We start from the raw sequence: 21,478 nt of genomic DNA, 5'->3' as shown, positions 1-21,478 counted from the left end.
GTAGAGTAGAAATCATAGCTGTCAAAATATTTTCCCTTCTTGGTGCCTCAGGTTGGCACTTTGTGGCTTGGATTGAATACGCAGCCAGGTGTCTCCATTGCCAGCAAGGCTTACAGTTCAGAGCCCTGGGGAGCTTGGAAGTTAGCTTCTGGTCATCCCTACACTCACCTGAAAGCATCTTCAGTAAAATCTCTCCTGTGCAACCTGACCCTATTCTCTGCCTTGAAAGTCAAGGAAATTCTCCCTGCTCTGCTGCAAAGGGCTGCAGCTTTCTCCATTCAGTTAATCTGTAGTTTATAATCTTCTTTGTCGCCTGGTAAAACAGACATTATGTTGTCTGGAGGTCCTCATCAGGAAAACAAACAAAAAAGCTCCTCTTTGTAGTCTTTTTTCACCTTTTCATATCAGATAGACCTAGTATGAAATACATGCTGATTTTTCCTATTTCCAGTACAAGATGTAGATACATAAAACTTTTATTGTCAGATGCAACTAAATGGGAAACTATTGCCCAACACAGCTAGCCTTCTAATTCAGTATCTCCTCCTTATTTCCTGCTGTTTCCTGCAAACACAAAAAGCTATGAAGCTTTCAAGGAGTCCTTCCTTGAAAGAAGCAGAGCAGAAAGGAAGATAGTTGTTTGTAAGTATAGTAATGGTGATCACATATGATGTAAAAATATGAGTAAGGCAGAATTTGTAGAGGAAAAGTAACATTTTCTTCACTGATGTAATAGGACAAGCATAGTTCTAATAAAGGGTATTACATCTCACTGTAAACCTTAAATAGAAGTAACATTTTCCTTGTACTTCCTGATAGCTAATCTCCAATACTTCATGGAGACAGTGTACTTCATAGCACAAAGCTTTATTTGATGATGGTTTCTATACTTTCTATACCAAGAATCATCTTGCATAGACAATAGGTGGAACCATAATGCTAAATCTCTGTCTACCTTTCCTAAGAGGAGACCAAAGCCGAGGAGTGAGTTATTTTGCCTTTTTCTTTCTTAAGCAGATTAAAGGAAATTATATAGGTAGACTGACCTAAGAACAGAAATTCTGAAACTGCAGTGCACTTAGTGTTATTTTATCATCTGTGCTGAAGAAAACCAGAATTAGACAGCCAGTTTGTTCGCCTGTTGTTTAGAGTGACACTGACCTGTTTGCTTTGGGATTTACTGGCTTTTCAGGTGACTGTGTCATCCAGCAGGTGAGAGTTAACAGAGCGCAGTAAGTCACAGTGTTCACACGTAGGAGAGTTGCTGCATTCCAGCTGCTATTTTTGGGAAACAAGAAATGCTTTTATTATTTCAGTGACCCTCACACTTAAGCTGTTCAAGGGAAACCACTCTAGACTGAAGTGCAGGGAGCTCATTTCTTGGCAAGGTCCAGACTTGTGCCCAAATAATTTTCTGCTCTTTCATAGGTTCTGTAACTTGAATCTTCTGAAAATGTAGGCAATTTTTTTTCAAGTACGGTGTACTTCTTGGAAAACAGTACATTGAAGAAGTATCTGATTATATGCCTTCTGTTCTATTAGTTTGTGGACTGGCAGAACCAAGAGTTCAAACACATAGATGAACAGCTTTGATTTTCACATCAAACTGTAACCATTTCAAAAGTGACTGTCTTTAGAGTTGCCCAATGTGCTATGATACCAGTCAAAGAATTATATGTACTAGTAGTATCTTCATACCTCTACTTTAATCTGAACATAAGCATGTTTTCCTGCAGTGAGAAATTTCTGAATACGTGTATACTGATTGTTTGCTTCAGAGATAATAATGCAATGATTCCTCAAGAAAGCACGGGCGATATTCATCTTCATATTTTTTTACTGTCTGTCTGAACAAAATGAGGTTTTAAAACCCATATTTCAAATTACCTAAATCCTGTCAGGATTTGAAAATGTTCTGTGAATGACAAACCACAAACAAAAGAGCTCAGTGTTCCATCACCTAGGCATGGATGTACCCCACCCTTCCTACCTTTCACCATCAAGATTAATTGCCTAGTTGTTCTTACTTGAGAGCAGGCCAGTACTGAAGAAGACAACTCAAAATGGAAAGTAACATGGGATGTAGAATTCTCCTTATCATTTTGACTTCCTTAGTCATTTATCTGTGGAAGGAGCACATGAGCTTGACATTTTTCACTCATATGACAAGTACTCTGTTCCAGGGTGTTCAGAATCAAAAGACATGGTGATAAGGTAGGCAGAGCTCCAAAGAAATGAAACCACAAAAAGACTGGTCTGTACCAGCTAGGCACTGTCCACATGCAATGTGGGCTGCTTCACACTAAGTAATTTTCAGTAAGTACCCAAAAGTGAATATGGTGAATAAGTTCATGAGTACAAACCGTGCTTAACCGTAGAATCATAGATAGAATCATAAAGGTTGGAAAAGATCTCCAAGATCATCTAGTCCACTAAGCTACGCCACATCTACACATTTCTTGAACACCTCCGGGGACGGTGACTTGCACTGCTCCCCAGGGAAGCCTGTTCCAATGTTTGATCACTCTTTCTGAGTTGAAACTTTTTTCCTAATATTCAACCTGAACCTCCCCGGCACAATTTGAGGCTGTTCCCTCTCATCCTATCTCTAGTTACATGGTAGAAGAGGTCAACTTCCACCTCGCTACAATCTTCTTTCAGATCGTTGTAGAGAGCGATGAGGTCTCCCTCAAGGTTCCTCTTCTCCAGACTAAGCAGCCCCATTTCCCTTGGCTGCTCTTCATAAGACTTGTGTTCCAGACCCTTCTCAGCTTCATCGCCCTTCTCTGGGCACACTCCAGGGCCTCGATGTCTTTCTTGTAGCGAGGGGCCCAATACTGAACACAGTTCAAGGTGAAGCTTCACCAGTGCTGGGTACAGGAGGACAATTTCTTCACTAGTGCTTTTGGCTATAGTATTATTGATACAAACCAGAGTGCTGTTGGCCTTCTTGGCCAAGATGATCTGCTCCATAACCTTCCCTGATACTGAGGTAAGGCTGACAGGCCTGTCATTCCCCAGATCCTCCTTATGACCCTTCTTGTAAATGGGAGTCACATTGACAGGTCTCCTGTCATCTGGCACCTTCCCAGTTGACCAGGACTGTTGATAAATGATGAAAAGTGGTTTGTGAAACACTTTCGCCAACTCCCTCAGTAGTCTGGAGTAGATTCTGTCTGTCCACATGAGCTTATGATAGTCTAAGAATTGCACTGAGCTGAGAGCTCAAACCTTCATCCTTCAGTAGATAAGACTGGTGCTGGGTGAGCACTCTAGGTGCTGGGCCAAACAATCTCCCAGAGTCCACCTCTTGAACATAATGTCTACGCATTTCTGGGCCTTCGCCCCGTATTGTTATTTTCATTCGCAAAGGTGAGCCAAGCAAGTCTGCATAAAGGCTTCTGCATCAGAGAATTTTCTCTGAGGTTCTACTTCTTCTGTGGCTTTTTCCATGGCTCTTGATCAGCAGGGCAGCATCCTTCATGTGCTCATTTTGCTGCAGAGTTCATGTTGTTCACTTTGGTCCCTTCCAGATCAAACTGACTCACACTCCGCCTGCTTTATCAAAAAACCTCATGCATTTAGGGAAAGTCTTTCTCCGGTTAGTAACAGCAGGCTCTGAGAAAATGCAGCAAAGGATTTAGCAAGCGTGAGAACAGAAGATCACATATGTTATCAATGTGCAAAATTAACGTTAAGCTCTTAGCCAGTTCCTTAAGACTAATTGATTCATCCATATATATATCATAATTGCATTACTAAAATTCTTTTCATTTGTATGTCAGCTAACTAAAATAGCTTTTAGTGCTTTAAAAATAGCAATTAATTTGCCTTTTATGTCTGATTGTCAAGCATGACTCTGATCCAGGATTAATTCAGAGGGAGAGATTCTTCACTGTACAAATGATTATTTTATCTAAGTCTTTGATCTGTTTTCTGTGTTTTAGCAGCTCCCTGTGTAGCGTTAAGCAAGATCAGATATAGGGTATATATTTCAGTCATGATTCTGTGTCAAGTCTGATCATTTCAGTCAAATCTGGGGATGATTTTTAGAGTCTAGAGGAAGATTAGAAATGCTATCTTCTTCAGCCATGCTGAATATTTCTTGAGAAGTGCAAAGTGCATTTAAGACAGTAAGATTTCAAGGTGCTCAACATGTTACAATTGGCAACCCATTTCATTAAAATATGTAAATATCCTTAAAGAAAAAAAATCTTTCTCTTAGGTAACAGTAATGGTTAAATTTAATCCTGATCTGAAATTAGTGAATACTGCTGGATATAATCACTGTCTTTCATTCAAAAAGCAGTTATTCTGCCCAGTAAAAAATTATGGTCTTTCATGAAACCATGCATCTGAGATAACAGCAGCCTCTGTCCCAAACGCTGCAAAGTGGTGTGTTTATAAAAGGGAGATAAATCAAGAACAGGATACACTGAAACAGCTAAGTCAAAAAAACATTCAGCTTAAATGTTGGCTGAACTGTTGTTTGATCTTTGCTGTCTAGGGAAATAAAATGGTTTGTATTGAATGACCGAAGCACCTACAGTGAAGCTGTGCTGTGAACAGTTGGCTGAAACCTTCAGTTTTGATTAATGTTGCCACCTTTTGCCAGCTCGGTTGATTGCTCTGAAAACTACAGGTAGAGTTTCAGTCTGCTATGATGTAACAGTATACAGTAGAAACTCTAGTTCTTCAAAAACACTGCAAGATAATCAAAAATATCAAGACCTTGCTATTTCTAACAATACCAAAGTAAGCAACAGACCACCTTTATATGTTGCACAGAAACTTTACATGTCAGAAAATAATCTGGTTTCTTTCCAAACTTGTTAATTGGGGTGTCTTGACATCTAAGTGAAACTTAATATTTTTTAATCTCTTCAGTGTTGTTTTCCAAAGCATTTTGCACATCTTATCCCTGTGAGGGGAAAATGTGCACTCACTTGAATGATGTACATCTCTGTTTGGTACACTGAGCATTAATATGGCTAGTCACAGTTGCCCCAAAATCAAGAACGAGATCCAGAAATCCTGAATTTGATTTAAAAAAATAATAATTTGAATGCATGGTAACACTAGGCTCCATTTATCTGCCTTCTGGGCTTTCTGCCTTACAGGTCACATTCTGGTTATATTTTCAGGCTTCCATTCATAATAGCAGAACACTTCATAAAATTGTAATTGAGATATCTGTGTAATCGTTGCCTCTAGGTACCAGAGTGCTGTGCATAACAAGTTCTGATATAAAAATCATGTGGGTTGACACCGTGGAGAATGAGCTGATCCCACCCTTCTGTTCTATATTATTTCTAATGTGAAGTGGTATTTGATAGGGAAAAAAAACTAACAATTGCTGTTCCAGAAATGTTCATCCAAATGGATAAGTTATTAATAATAATTTTTTTTAAAAAGAGACTTCTGAAATGTAATCTGCTTTATCTCAATATCAAGACCTTTCACCAGGCAACTATAGAAACTTTTCTCTCCCTTACTTATACTCTTGGTCATGCTGGGTGACTAGAGTAGTTTTATCAGTATATAAAATATATATTTTGTTTGTGTTCCTAATAGAGTAAAAATTGATGGAAGGGAATAATGCTTGTTATTATTAAGTTATAAATCATGTATTGTTGTTTTTTTTTTTTTTTAAAAAAAGGCGTGATAGCTTCAGTTCCAGCTCATTCTCATTCCTCAGTTCTCAGCTTAAGCAGAGGCAGAGGGAAAAACAGATTGTATCACTCTATCAGGTGAAGGGTGACCAGAAGCCATCCAGCTTAGACCACATATCATAAAGAGAAGCCTAGAAATAAGCAAACAATCAACACAGTTCTTCAGCAGATCTTTCTCAAGTCTTAGCAACCCTGTCAGGCAAATGAAATGCTGTCACACTTCTGTGAAACTGTTGTGGACAGAGCATCAGTCAGATATATTCAAAAATTATCCAACATAAGTTGTATTTTTGAGATCCAACTCATATTGTTTTGACTGTTATCCTTGTCTTCTACATACATACAATGGCTTAGTTCAGGTTTCTCGTAAACAATATATTAGAGTTAGCAGTATTCACTTTAAATTCTTTCTGCATCTTATTTATGCATCTTCTGTTATCATTTTGCTTTCCTCCAAATATGAATAGATGGGGAACTTTCCATACCAAATGAAGAAGGAGCTTTGGAGAATGGGCAGCCTCTGGGCTCTGGACAAGTGCTGAGCTCCAGCCAGGTATCCCTGCCAGCCCTAGCAGAACTGGAGTCAGGCGCAGCACCTGGGGAACCCTGCTCGTACGAGGTGCTCCCAACCACAGAGATCATGGATGGGACAGGTAACATCTTGTTTTCATCATGCCATAGCTACTTTAAGCTGTTTGAAACAAGTTTTTGACCTCTAACCTTTGGTGTGTCGTCTCAAGAAGGCCTTGTTGAAGACCCCCCAAGGTCTCCTGGTGGAGAAGGAGATGACAGCAAGCAGATTATCACTGGATGCTTCATAAAAAATTTTTGCTATCTCAGCATAGCAATAACTGCTACTTCTACTGTCAACAGTTTACGGGCGTTCGGCCTGGTTCCGTGATGAAGGGGACTGGGGATCCACGGGTCCCCTTTTCCCAGGAAAAGGGAAAAGGGGAAAAGGGTAAGGAGATGGCCCTGAGAGCAAAGAACAGCGGCAACAATCTGAGGAGAAACAAACTAATTTACTAAATAAGATATCGGAATGCAAAACAACACACTATAGTACAATATAATTACAGTTTAAGCTGATAAATGCAATACAGAGAGAGAGAATGTCCCAAAATCAAGGTAGGCCTTACTCTACTACCGACGATAAGACGGCTGGAGAGCAAGGTGCTGCCAAGATGAGAGATGGCGGAAAAAGGGCTGAGGTCTCGTGATCTGCAAGTTTTTATACTGCGAGCTTTTATCTTTTCCCTCCGGCTGGAAAATAGTAACAGAGGAGCAAAGAGCTGTGGGGAATGTAGTAGTCTTCTCTTCTGAGAACCAGGTACATTCACTACATGATGTTATGATGTGGAATACCAACAACTGAAAATCACAAAACCATGACATCTACACAAGTAAATTCTGCAAGTAAAGCAAAGTCTCTGCATTTTGTGAACGTATAGCTGTAGATTTTTCTCTCTCCTGCTACTTCTCAGGTGTGCCAGTGCGATCAACATTTTTAAACCCTGGGGTATGTCATGCCCTTTACCTGCCACGTGGTGTTGGGTGGCATTTACATCACACAACTTTCCATAATTAACAGCCGGCTGCACTGCCTTAGGTGAGGCTATCTACGCTTCATCCTCAATCCATAAAGAGAGACAACAGGCTGCACATCTAAGTTAACCTCTCATTCTGCATAACACTGAGAGTTGTGGATGAAGGTCACGTGAGGAAAGGTGAATAGCAAAAGTACTCATCTGCGATCAGGCAAAGCTATGCAGCCTCTTTGAAATGGAATAGGCCTTGTGAGGTGCTTTTACAGTTATAAGATAAATCTAAAGACCACCTGCTAACATATCTGGTCCAGAGCAAGCTGTGGTGACAGACCATCTAGGATGTGACATTTTAAACGTTTGTGTTCAAGATGTGGGAATACGTCCCAGGCTGGCATAAGGGAGCTGACTTCTGTCAGAGGTAATGGGAAATTCAGCTGTTGTGTAGATGTGTGTTACTCTTTCTCTTTTTCCTTCTTTCCTTCTTTCTGTGTTATACAGTGTTTGAGTGAAATCTATTAGTCTTAATCTGCATTCTTGCTGTGCTTTTCACGTTTTACAATGGCTGTATCCGCTGCTGCTTTGCTCGTAATGTTGTTGCGTCTATGATGTGGTTGTGTCCTCCAGTGTCTGAAGAGAGCCCCACATCCAACGAATCCGGCGTCCTCCTGTCCCAAGATCCTACAGCTAAGCCAGTCCTGCTACTTCCCCCCAAAAAATCTGCTGCTTTCCCTGGAGACCATGAGGACACCCCAGTGAAACAGTTGTCCCTCCTCAAACAGCCCCCTGCCCTGCCTCCTAAACCTATTGCCAGGATTGCCAGCCACTTAACTGGTAAGTTGGTGTTCCTAGACCCTCAGCACTACCATTTCCCTTATAGGAAAAATCTGCCCCTATAGCACAGTGCTCTATGTCCTTCTGTAAAGATGTTTGCACATGTTGTTTTGTGTACTGGTAATGTATGTGTGTTGTACCTAGGACAGGTATCACAAGGCATTTTCAGACTACACCATCATCAAGGTTGCTTCAGGACTCTTCCCCTCTCAGACATAATTACCTAATGCCGGTGCAGCATTTCCTAACCCTCCTCACTCTTGTTTATCAAGATGTAAAAAAAAAATGCAGAATGTGGATTGATGGGAAATGAAATACCAGGAAAATGCTAAGTATCTTTAAATGCCTTTAATCATAAAGGGCTTTGGGGTTGAGAGGAGAGGGAGAATTTTGCTTGCTGCTGTTGCTCTTAGTCACTTCTCCTCTCAACTGCCATCTGGGCAGATCCCCCTGCACACACCCTGAATTTTTCCATGTTTCTCTTTCACTTGCCCCGCAGTCCTTACACAGGCTGTTCTATCCCATGGCTTCTTGCCATTTTGCCTCCTGCTCAAACTGCCTGCCACCTGCTTCCTCTGGTCTTCTCTCTCCAGTCTGTCATTTAGGCCACAGAAACAGAATTATTTCCTTTACACAGAACAAAAAAGGTTCCCTAAGTCCTTGCTTGCATCTTTTGAACAGTCTGCTTGTAGTTTCAGCCACTTTCCAGGATGTAGCACCTTGAAATCCCAAGCTCAAGACAAGATGTGGTGCATCTCTGTAGTAGGTCAGCTCCTGGTGTTCTCACTGGGTTGCTCTTCTGGTTTTAATGCAATTCCAGTCTTTTCAGGGCTGACGTGAAAAATGTTCAGTCTACATTAATACATTCAAGGTACTATTTTTTTCCTGAAAGTTAATACTTGTTTTATGTAGGTTAAGAAAAATATCAGGAAAGAGTTCATTAGGGAAGAACATGTTCTGGTTTTCTCTCATAACTCTACGTAGTCTCTTCATGTTTCTGTTTGGATGGCTGCACATTTTTGTTCTGTATAGTTTTGTTCATTTTATGTGGAATCTCTTTGCTTTCTTGCCTGCCAAAATCTATACATAATTGCTTTATACTACAAACCAAATGGGCAGTTCTGCAGCCTGGAAAGCCAGGTAGCAATATTAATGGCTTCAGGTGAGGAAAGCGACAGCTTCCTATTACCTTCCACTTCATTCTAATTACAAGAAGCAGCTCAGAAATGAGGCCAACATGATGAATTTTTAAAAAAAATAATAAAAATAATAAAGGAATAGTATAAGTAAAAAAAACTTAATATGTAGGAAAAACCTCTGGTACCAAGTACCCATCATTCATAAGCCTTCCTTTCAAGTAACACAGTAGAAGAATCGCAGGATGGGTGCTTCTGATGATTGGGGTTTTTTGCAGCTAGAAATGTTGTGTGAAGTAGAATTGATCTCAAGCATAAATCAGTTGCTTGATGGTGACGACTTTCCAATTAAAGTGAAATATAACTGTGACTTCTCTTAGTTCGTGTTAGCCTTTACTCATCTTTCATCCAATCATAACTGATCTCTTGTATGTGCATATATGCAGACTCTTGTACATGCAGGAAAAAAGAACTGAGATTTAGATTTGGTTAAAGTATTCCTGCTAGAACAGAAAGCCTCATTTGCACACGCTTTATAAATAAAAGCATTAAGCTTATTCTTAAGGATCCATTTACATTCATGGTCTAAGAGTGTGTTGTTCAGCCCCTTGTGTTCTCCGCTGGTAATTATATTAGCCATGTATAATTTTTGGAAATGAGCAGTCAATCCTAATGAAGCACCCTCGTCAGTGAGAAGCAGAATTAAGGCTATTCTTTTACTAGTAACTCCAGAGACATCCTCCGCTTAGGTATGAGAAAACATGTAAAATCTGAATCCTGGCATTCAAGGTGAAGATAGTTCTCATTGCACACCCATTTTTCTAGTAAAGATTTTTGGAGAAGATTGAAGGAAACATTAAGAGATGCTGAGCATGACTAGTAGGGAGTAACAGTGGTTAATGGCCTGTTAGCTCTCTCTGTTCAACAGGACTGCAAGGGAAAATATAATCTTGAGATGGAATACATTTGAGTCAGAAGTTACAGAAATGCCTCAACGTCAGTCTTAGCATATTTATATGTATGTATGCAAATATGGATATATATATATATATTTAATGTAAATGTTTTTTATACAAATATAAGTGAGAACATAATATTATAAAATCACTAAAGGTATAAAATCAGTAAAGTGATGTCCTTTAGGGGTCAGAACTGGGACCAGTGCTCTTTAAAATCTTCATCAATGACACTGACATCTGCAAGTTTGCAGATGACACCAACCTGTGTGGTGCAGTCAACATGCCTGAGGGACAGGATGCCATTCGGAGAGACCTAGACAGGCTCAAGCAGTGGGCCCAGGTGAACCTTATGAGGTTCAACAAATCCACGTGCAAGGTCTTGCACCTGGTTTGCAGCAGCCTGGGGGGAAGGAAGGATAGACCACAGCCCTGCCAAAAAAGGCTGGTAGATGGCAAGCTGGACGTGAGCCAGCAGTGTGAAGAAAGCCAACTGTATCCTGGGCTGCATTAAAAGAAGCATGGTCACCATGTCGAGGGAGGTGATCCTGACCCTCTACTCTGTGCTGGTGAGACCTCACCTGGAGTTCTAGGTCCAGATGTGGAGTCCTCAGTGCAGGAGAGATGTGGACCTGCTGGAGTGCATCCAGAGGAGGGCCACAAAAATGACTGAATGGATGGAACACCTCCTCAACAAAGACAGGCTGAAAGAGCTGGGGCTGTTCAGCCTGGAGAAGAGAAAGTTCCAGGGAGACGTGAAAGCAGCCTTTCAGTATCTAAAGGGGGGCTGTAAGGAAGGAGAGGACAGACTCATCAGCAGGGTGTGTTGTGATAGGACAAGAGGAAATGGTTTCAAATTGAAAGACAGAAGATTTAGATTGGATATAAGGAAGAGGTTTTTTGCAATGAGGGTGGTGAGGCACTGGAATAGGTTGCCCAGAGAAGTAGTAGACGGAGACATTCAAGGCGAGGCTGAACAGGGCTCTGAGCAACGTGATGTAGGTGTAGGTGTCCCTGTTCATTGCAAGGGAGTTGGACTAGATCATCTTTAAGGCTCCCTTCCAACTCAATTCTATGATTCTATAGTAAGCATAGAAAAAAAAAATAAAAAAAACAAAACTTGAGGAAATAAAAGCTTCGTGTCTGACATGCTTCTTGCTGAGAACTTGTCCCAAAGATCTTCAGTAATGGTATGAAGACTGATTTGCAGGGTTTGCCAAAGAATGTAATACAGGTTTTAGAAATGTCAAAGAAGCAATCTTCACTTCTGAAAGCATTTGTGAACCATATCTGTCTGTACCAATACAAAAGTGGTCTTTTCTGTGATAAGAAATGCACATAAAAGAGCAGGCCTAAAATAATCGAGTAACAGCACATTTAATTTTGTGGAGAATGAAAAGGAGTAATTGGTTTTAAAAATGATGGGAAGATAATTTCCTGTAGCAAATATAAATCACACAGCCTTGGCATGACTCTTCTCAAGGCCCAGGTGCCTTAAAGAAGGGGATGAAGCCATTCAGGAATGAAGACAGGGCCAAGAGCAGGCTGAAGAGCAGTAACTGGGAGGAGTGCCTCTGCTGCTTCAGAAGGGTGCTTCATACTCTTCTCCACACCATCTCCCAATACTCTTGGTAATGCTGCATCAGCACAGAACATCTCTGTCATGGTACTGGGTGCGGAAATGCCATCACAGCCCCTTTCTACTTTTTACGCTGTTGGAATAAAACAGCATGCATCTCTTAATTATTAATTGATTCCCTCTTAGCATAAGGTGGGCAGACTTAGCAGAAAAATACAATTCTTAATTGTTTTAATACCATTGATCCACTGCTCTGCATTTCCTGTTGGCCATTTACCTCCTAGTGAGCTCTCTGCTGGCTTTCAGATATGATCATTGTTATAGAAACTTCATGGGCAGAATTTCTTTTAGTTTTCATTTTCCAGTATCCACATGCAGTGCTCAGGCATCTAGGGCAACGCTTGCAGCCCCCTCATTTTGTTGAAGATTAAGGAAGAACTGAACAAATTTAACTGAACTGCTGGGATTGAGTCCCTATATTATCATAAAATTTTTAATGCCCGAAAGCAACAAGATCACTGATCATATGTGACTTGATGAACTACATACCCCAGTAGTATAAAGCTCATTTTGGTCCTGATTCATGAATTGGTTACTTCTCACCAGCACATATGATGTTGTCTGAAATTAATTATATATTTTCTGTTCAAACAATTGAATCACCAGTTATCCATAAAGTCTCCTAGATCTTCTCAGAGCAAAATATATGCCACCAAGCTGAGTACACCACACTTCTGGTGTATGTGGCCACTAGGAATATACTGCTAGGGTGTATCTGGCCACGCACATGTATTAAACCTTTGGAAAACTTTTTCCATTCTCTTACATAGCCAGCTCTGCCACAAGCCCAGGATTCCCAGGCATACCCTCTTCATTCATGAGTAATTGTGCTGGGGCAGAATCTGAGGATTTTAATGAGCTTTTCTGGCAGCCCTGCTGAAGCGATACATGCTGCCACATCCACAACTTCCAAGCACCCTATCTGTAATGCACATCTGCACTGTGTGCTGACTCGATGTACTTGGTGTACAGCTCCAGTGTAACACAAACATGTCAAAAGTACCACACAGGGCAGATCTTCTGCACAGTGAAGAGAATTGCATTTACCTCCTGAAAACCCAAAAGGAAACGTATTAACTGTATGCATTAGCAAAATGATCTGTATGGAGGAGGTAAGGGCTGACGTGCTTGTCATGTGTCTTATGTGCAGCAAATACTGTGGCATGTACAAATATCTTTAAAATAATTTACTGTCATCAGCAGTGAGAAGGTTTCTATGTTTAACATCTCCTTCAAAATTATGGCACAGTTATTACTTAACCATGTACAGTTCTGAGTGGTCACAACCCCACTGGGAACCAACATCTTGCAAAATTTCTCATTGTTATCATGAGCATGAAGAATCTAAGCCAAAAGAGATTAATCAGACTTGCACACCTGGCTTCACACAGATTGCTTCTCTTCTGTCACATTAGCGTTTTGTGCAATGATTTAAAACTCTCGTAATCTTCCACAGAGAAGACAGTTATCACAGATTCCTTGCTCATATTTCCCCTGTCCAGCTACTTATTCATCTACAAATGTCTACGTCTGATGGATATTCTCTACTGGAGACAATAATCATTTCCACCCCTGCTTCATACATCACAAAGATTGTGAAATTAATAGAAGAAATAACTGTAAAATGCAGTCTCTTTAAGGCACAGGGGACAAGTCACTCTGTCCTTTAATCCACAATGGTAGTGCCATTTCTAGTAGCATGCCTGGAACCCATGGATTTGAGCAAAGTCCCATTTCTTCAGAACGCTTGCTAATCAGTCCAATTTGTTTAATTTTCAGCACAGGGCTTGTCAGCTTTACTGATGACAGTGAAGACATATCGATATGTTTCTGTGTGAATAGAGCAAACTTTCCTCCTGTTGCAATCATTCTCCTTTTAGCCTTTTTTTTTTTAACAGACTCATATAACTATCCTGAAGGTAAATGGTAGGCATGTGGATTTAATGCCTCTGTTTCACTTTCAAGGCTGCATTTAGACATTAGCAGCCCAAAATGCCTACCACACCCTGGGGTGCCTTAGGCCCAGCACTGCCAGCCGGCCAAGGGAGGGGCTTGTCCCACTGCTCTGTGCTGTACGGCTTCACCTTGAGCTCTCAGGTCAGTTGTGGGCACTGCAATATGAGAAGAGCATAGAACTATTACAGAGTCCATTGAAGAGCTGCAAAGATGGGGAAGGGTTGAGAGGCCAAGATGTATGAGAAAAAGATGAAGTCTTTTGGTTGATTCAGCCCAGAGCAGAGGAGGCTGAGGGAAGGCCTCATTATTACACTTTAGTCAGAAGCAAGAGATGCCTGCAGTTGGAATCTCTTTTGAATTCACTATTAAGATTGATTCCTATATATCATATAAAAAATAAAGGGGTATCAAGACACAGACACTGTCAGGTGAAGATGTTAATTGAGCTACATCAGAAAAGGATCCAAAACTAACAGACAGATCCGCACTTTTCAGTGTGGAAATGAAGATCTTAGGGTAGTTTTTGTAATTCAGGACCAGCTCCAGAAGTGAAATTGCCTGGAGCACAAATGTATGAACACATTTTGTTACTACAGACCCCATAGGAGCATTATGCTCTCAGGGCTCTATGTAATTTACTCCTTTTCTTATGTATCTTCTATTGAAGATGATGTGTTCTTTTATGGAGAATACAAAGAGAAAATATACACAACTAATGTGTATGTAAGTAAAACACAGTAACTTGGAGACCTGCTTGTGCTTGCAAAGAAAATCTTGAAAGTCTTTTTTTTCTACTGTACAGTAGACAATCTGCTTTAGTGGAGAGGACTGCCCTGTCATTTGGCAGTCCCCCAAATTAGATTTCAGCCTTGGTGAAGCCATCTGAAGAATTTTTGCCTACAAGAGAGGCAATATTGAGCAGATATCATGTCTGTCAGGCGAAGTTCATGGCTGTGAGGCATAGTCTTGGTGACTGGAAAAAGGGAAACATCACTCCCATATTCAAGAAAGGGAGAAGGGAGGACCCTGGGAACTACAGGCCAGTGAACTTCATGTTTGTGCCTGGGAAGATCCTGGAGCAGATCTTCCTGGAAGAGATGTTAAGGCATATCAGGATGTGTAGGTGATCTTACAGTCAACATGGCTTCACCAAGGGCAGATTGTGCCTGACCAGTTCAATGGCCTTTTTTGATGGAGTGATGGCATCTGTGGATAAAGGAAGAGCAACTGATGTCACCGATCTGGACTTGTGCAAGGCCTTTGACACAATACATCCTTATCTCTAAGTTGGAGAGATAGGAATTTGAAGGCTGGACTGTTGTGTGGATAAAGAATTGGTTGGATGGTCAAAGAAAGAGGGTTGTTGTCATGTGGAGGCCAGTGATGAGTGTTGACCCCAGGGGTCCGTCTTGGGACCAGTGCTCATCAACATCTTTATCAATGACATAGACAGGTGGGATTGAGTGTACCTTTAGCAAGTTTGCTGATGTCACCAAGCTGAGTGATGCAGTTGACACAATAGAATGGCGGGATGCCATCCAGAAGGACATCTGCATATCCTTCTGGACATCCAGTCTGTGCTGGCAGCCCAGAAGGCCAGCAGTATTCTGGACTGCATCAAAACAGGAGTGGCCAGCAGGGAGAGGGAGGTGTCTGTCCCCCTCTACTCTGTGCTTGTGAGGATGTATCTGGAGAATTCTGTCCAGGTTTGGGGCCCCCAGTACAGGAGGGATGTGGAGCTGTACAAGTGGGTTCAGAGGAGGGCCACAAAGATGATTGAAGGGCTGGAGCGCCTCTCCTATAAAGAAAGGTTGAGGGAGTTGGGCTTGTTTAGCTTGGTGAAGAGAAGGCTCCGGGGAGATCTCAGGGGAGTTGGAACTGGATGATCTTTAAGGTCCCCTCCAACCTAAGCCATTCTATGATTCTGTGATATGATACTGCAGTGAAAACAGAAAGACTTGGGTTCTCACATCTGTAACTATCCCACTCTGCAACTTGGAAAGACCACTATCTGTCCATTCCTCCATTTCATATAAATAGTCCATAAGGAGAGAAGGATAAAGAGATCAGGGAGGAGGGTAGTTAACACTAAAAAGAACAACCTGGAAAAGAACTTTAAAAATCAGATATTACTCAGGAGAGTGATGGCATTTGAACCTAGGGAAAGCAGCATCTTACTGCCAAGTTGCTGACTCTTCAATTCCTTTACCATGTTACAGCAAGAAGAGTGAACTGAAGCAACAAGAAGCCATAGAGCATGCAGAGCATTGCAAAGCCAAATGTCTGAGGTGGAATTCCATGCTATAAAGGGCTTGGCCTTCTTTCTAAAGACATTCACAGTTGCAGCTCACAATATATATATTTACTGTCATTTTCTTTGCTCCTAGCATGTTCTGTGATCATTCCCCATGCACATTTTGGGAACTCCAAGCCCTCCCATTACCACTTCTGAAACCATTTCACAGTGCAGCTCCAAAAATCTGCATCCTGCAGCCTAGTCCAGGCAGAGATGTTTGTGAATGGACCTCCCATTGACTTTCCATGGAAACCAGGGAAGTCTTTCCTTGACAGAACAACTATGTGATTCAAGAATAAGCCTGGATTTAAAAAGGTTAAGATTAGAAAAGTGTCTGCCAAGTCTTCTGTAAAAGAATGTGTTAATCCTAACTATCTTCTACTCTTTACCATCTTCTCCTGTATCCTATATTTTTCCAGTCCACTCCTGTTTAATATTCAAACCCTATCTCATTTCTCTCTTGCCCTTTAATGTAATTTTTGACACCAGATTTTTTGCACCTCACAAAGCTGTAAGAAAGGTGACTTGTAGTAAGTGCAATGCAGTAGCCGAGAAGGGTCAGGTATGCCTGAGGTTTCGCTCCAGCAGTGATGGTGGTGAGTCATCCCACAACTTCAGACACGAAACTGCCCTTCCCCTGTTTACATGCCTGTTGAGTGGGAAAGGCTGTGCTTACCTCTCAGGGCTGATTTATGGGAATAGGGCATTAAAGTATTAAAGTGTGCCACAGGCCTTGTTAAGCGTTGCTTATTGTATTTATCAAGGGGCATGTACAGCCCTGGGATGTTTTTGTGAGATTCAGATGTGCTGCAAAACAACAGTTCTTAAAAAAAAGACAGTGCTGAATGAAAGCTATGCAGAGCTGTCTGTCATGTGTGGGAACGGATGCACACACCTGCATTGACTAGCAGCCTTAGTACATGCTCACCCAGGCAGATACTCTGATCTCCACCTCACTGCCTTGAAAATTAACACCAGGGCCTCTCTTTCTTCTGTTCTAGATCCTGGCGCTCCTGTGAAACTGCCTTGTATGCCAGTTAAACTGTCACCTCCACTACCTCCAAAGAAAGTCATGATTTGCATGCCTTTAGGGGGGCCAGACCTCTCCTCTCTCTCATCCTATTCCACACAGAAGAGCTCCCAGCAGCCTTTGACTCAGCACCATCACACTGTCCTGCCATCCCAGTTAGCAGCTCACCAGCACCAGCTCCAGTACGGCAGCCACAGCCAGCACCTGCCTTCTGGGTCCAGCACGTTGCCCATTCACCCTTCAGGGTGCCGGATGATAGAGGAACTGAACAAAACGCTAGCCATGACCATGCAAAGACTAGAAAGGTAATAAATCAACTTTTAAAAGTATTTATTAATGTGCACTGTTTCCTCCTAGCCTCAGTATCAACACCGGAGTCATATTGACAGTACTGGAATCAAGCCCCTTCTCCGGGGATCTAACACCTTCAGAGCAGAGTCATTGCTGGAGAAACAGAGACAGGGGAAGAGCTTTTCCAGGCTTGTTAGAGAATCTTGCGGCAGAAAGGTGAAAAAGACCAAATTTGCCGAACCCTTGTCCTGTCCTTGCTAGGTTATGCTGCTAGTGTAGAAAAGGCTTAGATAGAGAACATGTCTGGTTTGCAGCATATACTGCAGAATATATAATTGCAGAGCTCCAGTTATGTGGAGGATTTTTTAAAAAACAGAAAAGTAAAGGAAGTGAAAGATTCAGAAAAGAGCATTGAAACCAAACATGCCTCACAACCAGGGCATCTGATTAGCCAATTAGCTCAAAACAACCTATGAGAACAGTGTACAAGTCACTTAGCAGGGTTTTAATACACTATTTACATTATTTCAGTTACTTTAAGTATTTAACCTGTTCCACAGCAGCTCCCTTCTTATGCATTTGCATCTGGAGGAAGGTTGTATGTTTAATCAGAAGCACCTTACCCACCTTGGGGCTGTTTTTCATTACTGTCACTTGTGAGCACCTCTGAATGCGGTTTCAAGTAGTCTGAATAAGTGAAGCATGTTGCATAAATGCAAGCTGTCCTCATAGACTACTAGATCAGCAAGCTTTGGAAAAATTATTTTGACTTTTAGATGAAAATTGAGCAAGTCCCAGAATAGAGAAGGTAGTCCAAAAATGATATTCTATTTAGTACTAAGGGCAGCTTTGTAACCAGCTTGTTCTAGGCAAATCAGATCATCCTTCTGTTAGACAGGAAGCTAAAATATTTGGTCTAACAGACAAAATGCCTGATGACTTGCCCCAATATCTCTTTGTGATAACATTACCTTCATTATATTTCACTGTTAAAAGGAGTTCTATTAGAGATGGCAGATTCTCCTTGGTGCTACTAAAAATAATCGAGGGAACAGAGGCTTCCTCCACTGCCAGCTTATTTCTCTATCAGGGTAGTGAGATCTCTGCAGTTAGATCAAGGGGGCTAATGTTTCCGCAGCCTGATGAAATTCTCTTCTGGGGGAAAACTATAAGGACAGTGTTGGAGATTCCTGTTCCCATCAATAAAAGAAGTGTAGCAGAAGGATTAGAAAGAGCATCCACCATCCATCCTGTGCCCAGTGACTACCTAGTTACCTCCCACATTGCTGGCAGGGTTGGTTAGATGCATATGCCTCAGCCCAGAGCATGGTGCACTGAATGCAGAGGGTAGCAGTGTCTCCCAAAGGCTCCTTTGGGACAGCACCGCTGATGCTGTCCCCAGCACAGGTTGGATATTGACCTTACAGTCTGGCTCACACTGTGTGCAAAAGGCACAGTGAGGACTCTCAGAGTATGACTTCACTGGGGCATCTTTTGCCCCACAGCAACAAATGCTCCGATTTCTAGGCATCCATCAAATTTATGTCTACAAGTATGTTTAACTGATATAAAGAAGGTTATGCTGTTTGGTTTTAACTATTAATTTGAATTCAAAGCTGTGCTGCTTGTTAATAATGGAATAAGCAAGAATTCATGTCCTAATATGATGCAGTTGCGTCCCTCTGCAGAAGAAAGTGAAAAAGGTTGTGGCACTGATATTTCACATTAAAAATTGAAGTGAATCCTAGTTCATGATATTGTGGTTGATTTTTCCTAGCCTTTTTGGGTGATTAACTGTTATTTCAATCATGAAATAAAGTATTGAGTACTTCAGTTGTTCTCTTTGTCAAAACAAATCAATAATGTTTCTATTCACAGGAGAGAAAATAGGAAATGACTGTTTCCTCTACTATAGCAATTGTTATTTCATGGTATTGACAGGCAAAAGGGTCTGTGGAACTTACATCTGCTGTTAAAATTTTAAACTTCTTATATTACTTATCCAGGCAACATTGTGACCTTAGTAAATTTGCTAGCTTCTCATGAAGATCTGTGCAGGTTTTTAAGATATATACATCTAACTTGAGAGAAGATTAGTTGTACCAAATACTGCTTTTTTTCTAATGCTTTTGACAGTACTTCTTTTCCCTTCACTGCATAAAATCTGGATGGAACCCAATGGAAATCATACTGCAGTATCTCTCATTGGACATTTCAGCCCAGAAATATTGAAAGCCTTTTAAAACTGCACAGATCCTAGAGTTACTTTCTTCTGTTTAAAATTCAGTAGTGTGCTCAGTAATTTTGCATGCATAAGATAGGCAGTGACGTCCAGAGCTTTACTGTTCTTTCCAAGATAACACACTACTGGGTCACTACTCTTGGGCCAACAATCTTGAGGCATTTATTTTTGCTGATCAGTCTTTATCTTGAAAAAGTCCCACATGATAGAATAATAGCCCTGCAACTCCATTTAATATTGCTTCCAAGTCTGATGATTTGGGGGATTATTTTTTTTAATAAAGGAGAATTTCATAGACAAATACAGGTTAGTATTCTGCTCTCCATTTATTTAGTTGTTTCCTATATTAATTATTTTCTCTTCTCTGTGTCTGGTTTCATTGTTCCTGATAGGGTGGAATCTCAAGTCTGTTAAATTCCATTGATAGTAAGCAGTTCATATCAATTCCACATTTTGTCCACTAAATTGATCTTACACTTCACAGTCCTTCCTTCCACCAGTACTGTGAGTGTGGACAGGATCAAAGAACAAAAGAGAGAAACACCTCCTCACCCCCTTCTAGCAATCTGGATGGGTATTTTTTTTGCAGATGGGGTCTCTGGAATTCAGATAGCCAAGCAGCATCTGAAGACTCATATTTGAAATCACTGATTTGCCAATGCGCTACAGTCTTGGCCAAAGAAAAATGAGCTGTCTCTCTGTACCAGAAAGGAAGCCAGAAGTTATTTTGTTGTGTTTGACCTTGTGAAAGCTACTGAGGTTCTCTTCCTCTAGCTGCTTAAAACTGCAGTTAATTCCCAGATCTTTTATCTGGTTTTGTTACAGACACTATAGAGCATTAGGTTCATTTACACACTTAATACTTTTGATTGCAAAAAAGTTGGGGTACTTAAAACATCTATTTGTAACCTATTCTTAGAAGGGAAATCTATCCTTTGTCATAATATGATTATTAAGACATGTCATTTGCACTGCCAGTGTGCCTTTGTTTTCCATGATAAATTACCAGATTTATGATAGATTAAGAAAAAACAGAAGTGTGATTTCCATGTAACCTTTTATCTGCAACCTCTGTTGGTTATTTTTGACCTACTGCAAACAACTTTCAGCTTCAACCCAAAGTATATGTGTTCAGCATGAATAAATTTCTAGATTCTGGTGTCATTTTTTACCCATTTATGATGCGTTTTGAGAGTTACTGGAATGGTGCTAATTCCTGCCACCAACATCCACTGAAGATTTGATCCTCCTGACTGAAATGAAACTGAGAGGAAGGACCATGCCCCAAAGGATCTCAGCACAATGTAGCAATAGGGGAAGCTTTAGAAAGCCTCCTGTGCCATTGTAGTATGTCTTTAACTTTGACTTAGTAGCTTCTTTACCTGACTTACTTCCTTCCTTGCCCATAGAGTTCCTGATCTGTCTGGTAAGACAACAGTTGATTTCAATTACTCTATGGACTGTTGTACAATAGCAACTGAGTCAAGGCCTTAGTTTGTTCAGTGCATATACTGAAGAACTGTTAAGTGTCCATATCTCACTCTGGGCTAGAATTGAATCTGTGGCAGAGAAGCAAAAAATTGTGGTGTCCAAAAGACAGTTTGTGAGAGCATTTCCTCTGGGACATACAGCTCAGCTTCAGACTGTGCATTCAGACTGTACAAAATGAAATGCATTAAACATTCCTGACAGTGTCTTGTAAATCTTATAAAACATATTTGAGTCAGAAAACATTTATCTTCCATGAAGTTTGTCAAAATAATTGCTTTTTGTCTAAACTTCTGTATTACCTAAGGATAGAAACACATAATATTTATACTTCTGCCTTCTTTCTCTCTGTTGCTCACGTACACCCAAACAGTATAAATGTATATACAGTCAT

General features: G+C 40.9%; 1 protein-coding gene across 8 annotated transcripts in view; it reads left to right on the top strand.

The window, feature by feature from the left end:
• PHACTR1 (phosphatase and actin regulator 1) overlaps positions 1 to 21,478 on the top strand; it is a 304,922-nt gene that overhangs the window by 226,580 nt on the left and 56,864 nt on the right. For 6 of the 8 annotated variants that reach the window (XM_021385729.1, XM_021385727.1, XM_021385728.1 and 3 more), the window contains 3 exons: positions 6,140 to 6,325; positions 7,844 to 8,050; positions 17,035 to 17,368. In XM_021385729.1, coding sequence (XP_021241404.1) covers positions 6,140 to 6,325; positions 7,844 to 8,050; positions 17,035 to 17,368 — 727 coding nt within the window. The remainder of the gene's footprint in view (positions 1 to 6,139; positions 6,326 to 7,843; positions 8,051 to 17,034; positions 17,369 to 21,478) is intronic. The other 2 variants (XM_021385733.1, XM_021385732.1) reach the window with 1 other exon arrangement.

The sequence above is a fragment of the Numida meleagris genome, chromosome 2, assembly GCF_002078875.1.
Source record: "Numida meleagris isolate 19003 breed g44 Domestic line chromosome 2, NumMel1.0, whole genome shotgun sequence".
Taxonomy (NCBI): domain Eukaryota; kingdom Metazoa; phylum Chordata; class Aves; order Galliformes; family Numididae; genus Numida; species Numida meleagris.
This window is presented reverse-complemented; position numbering and strand designations above follow the sequence as displayed.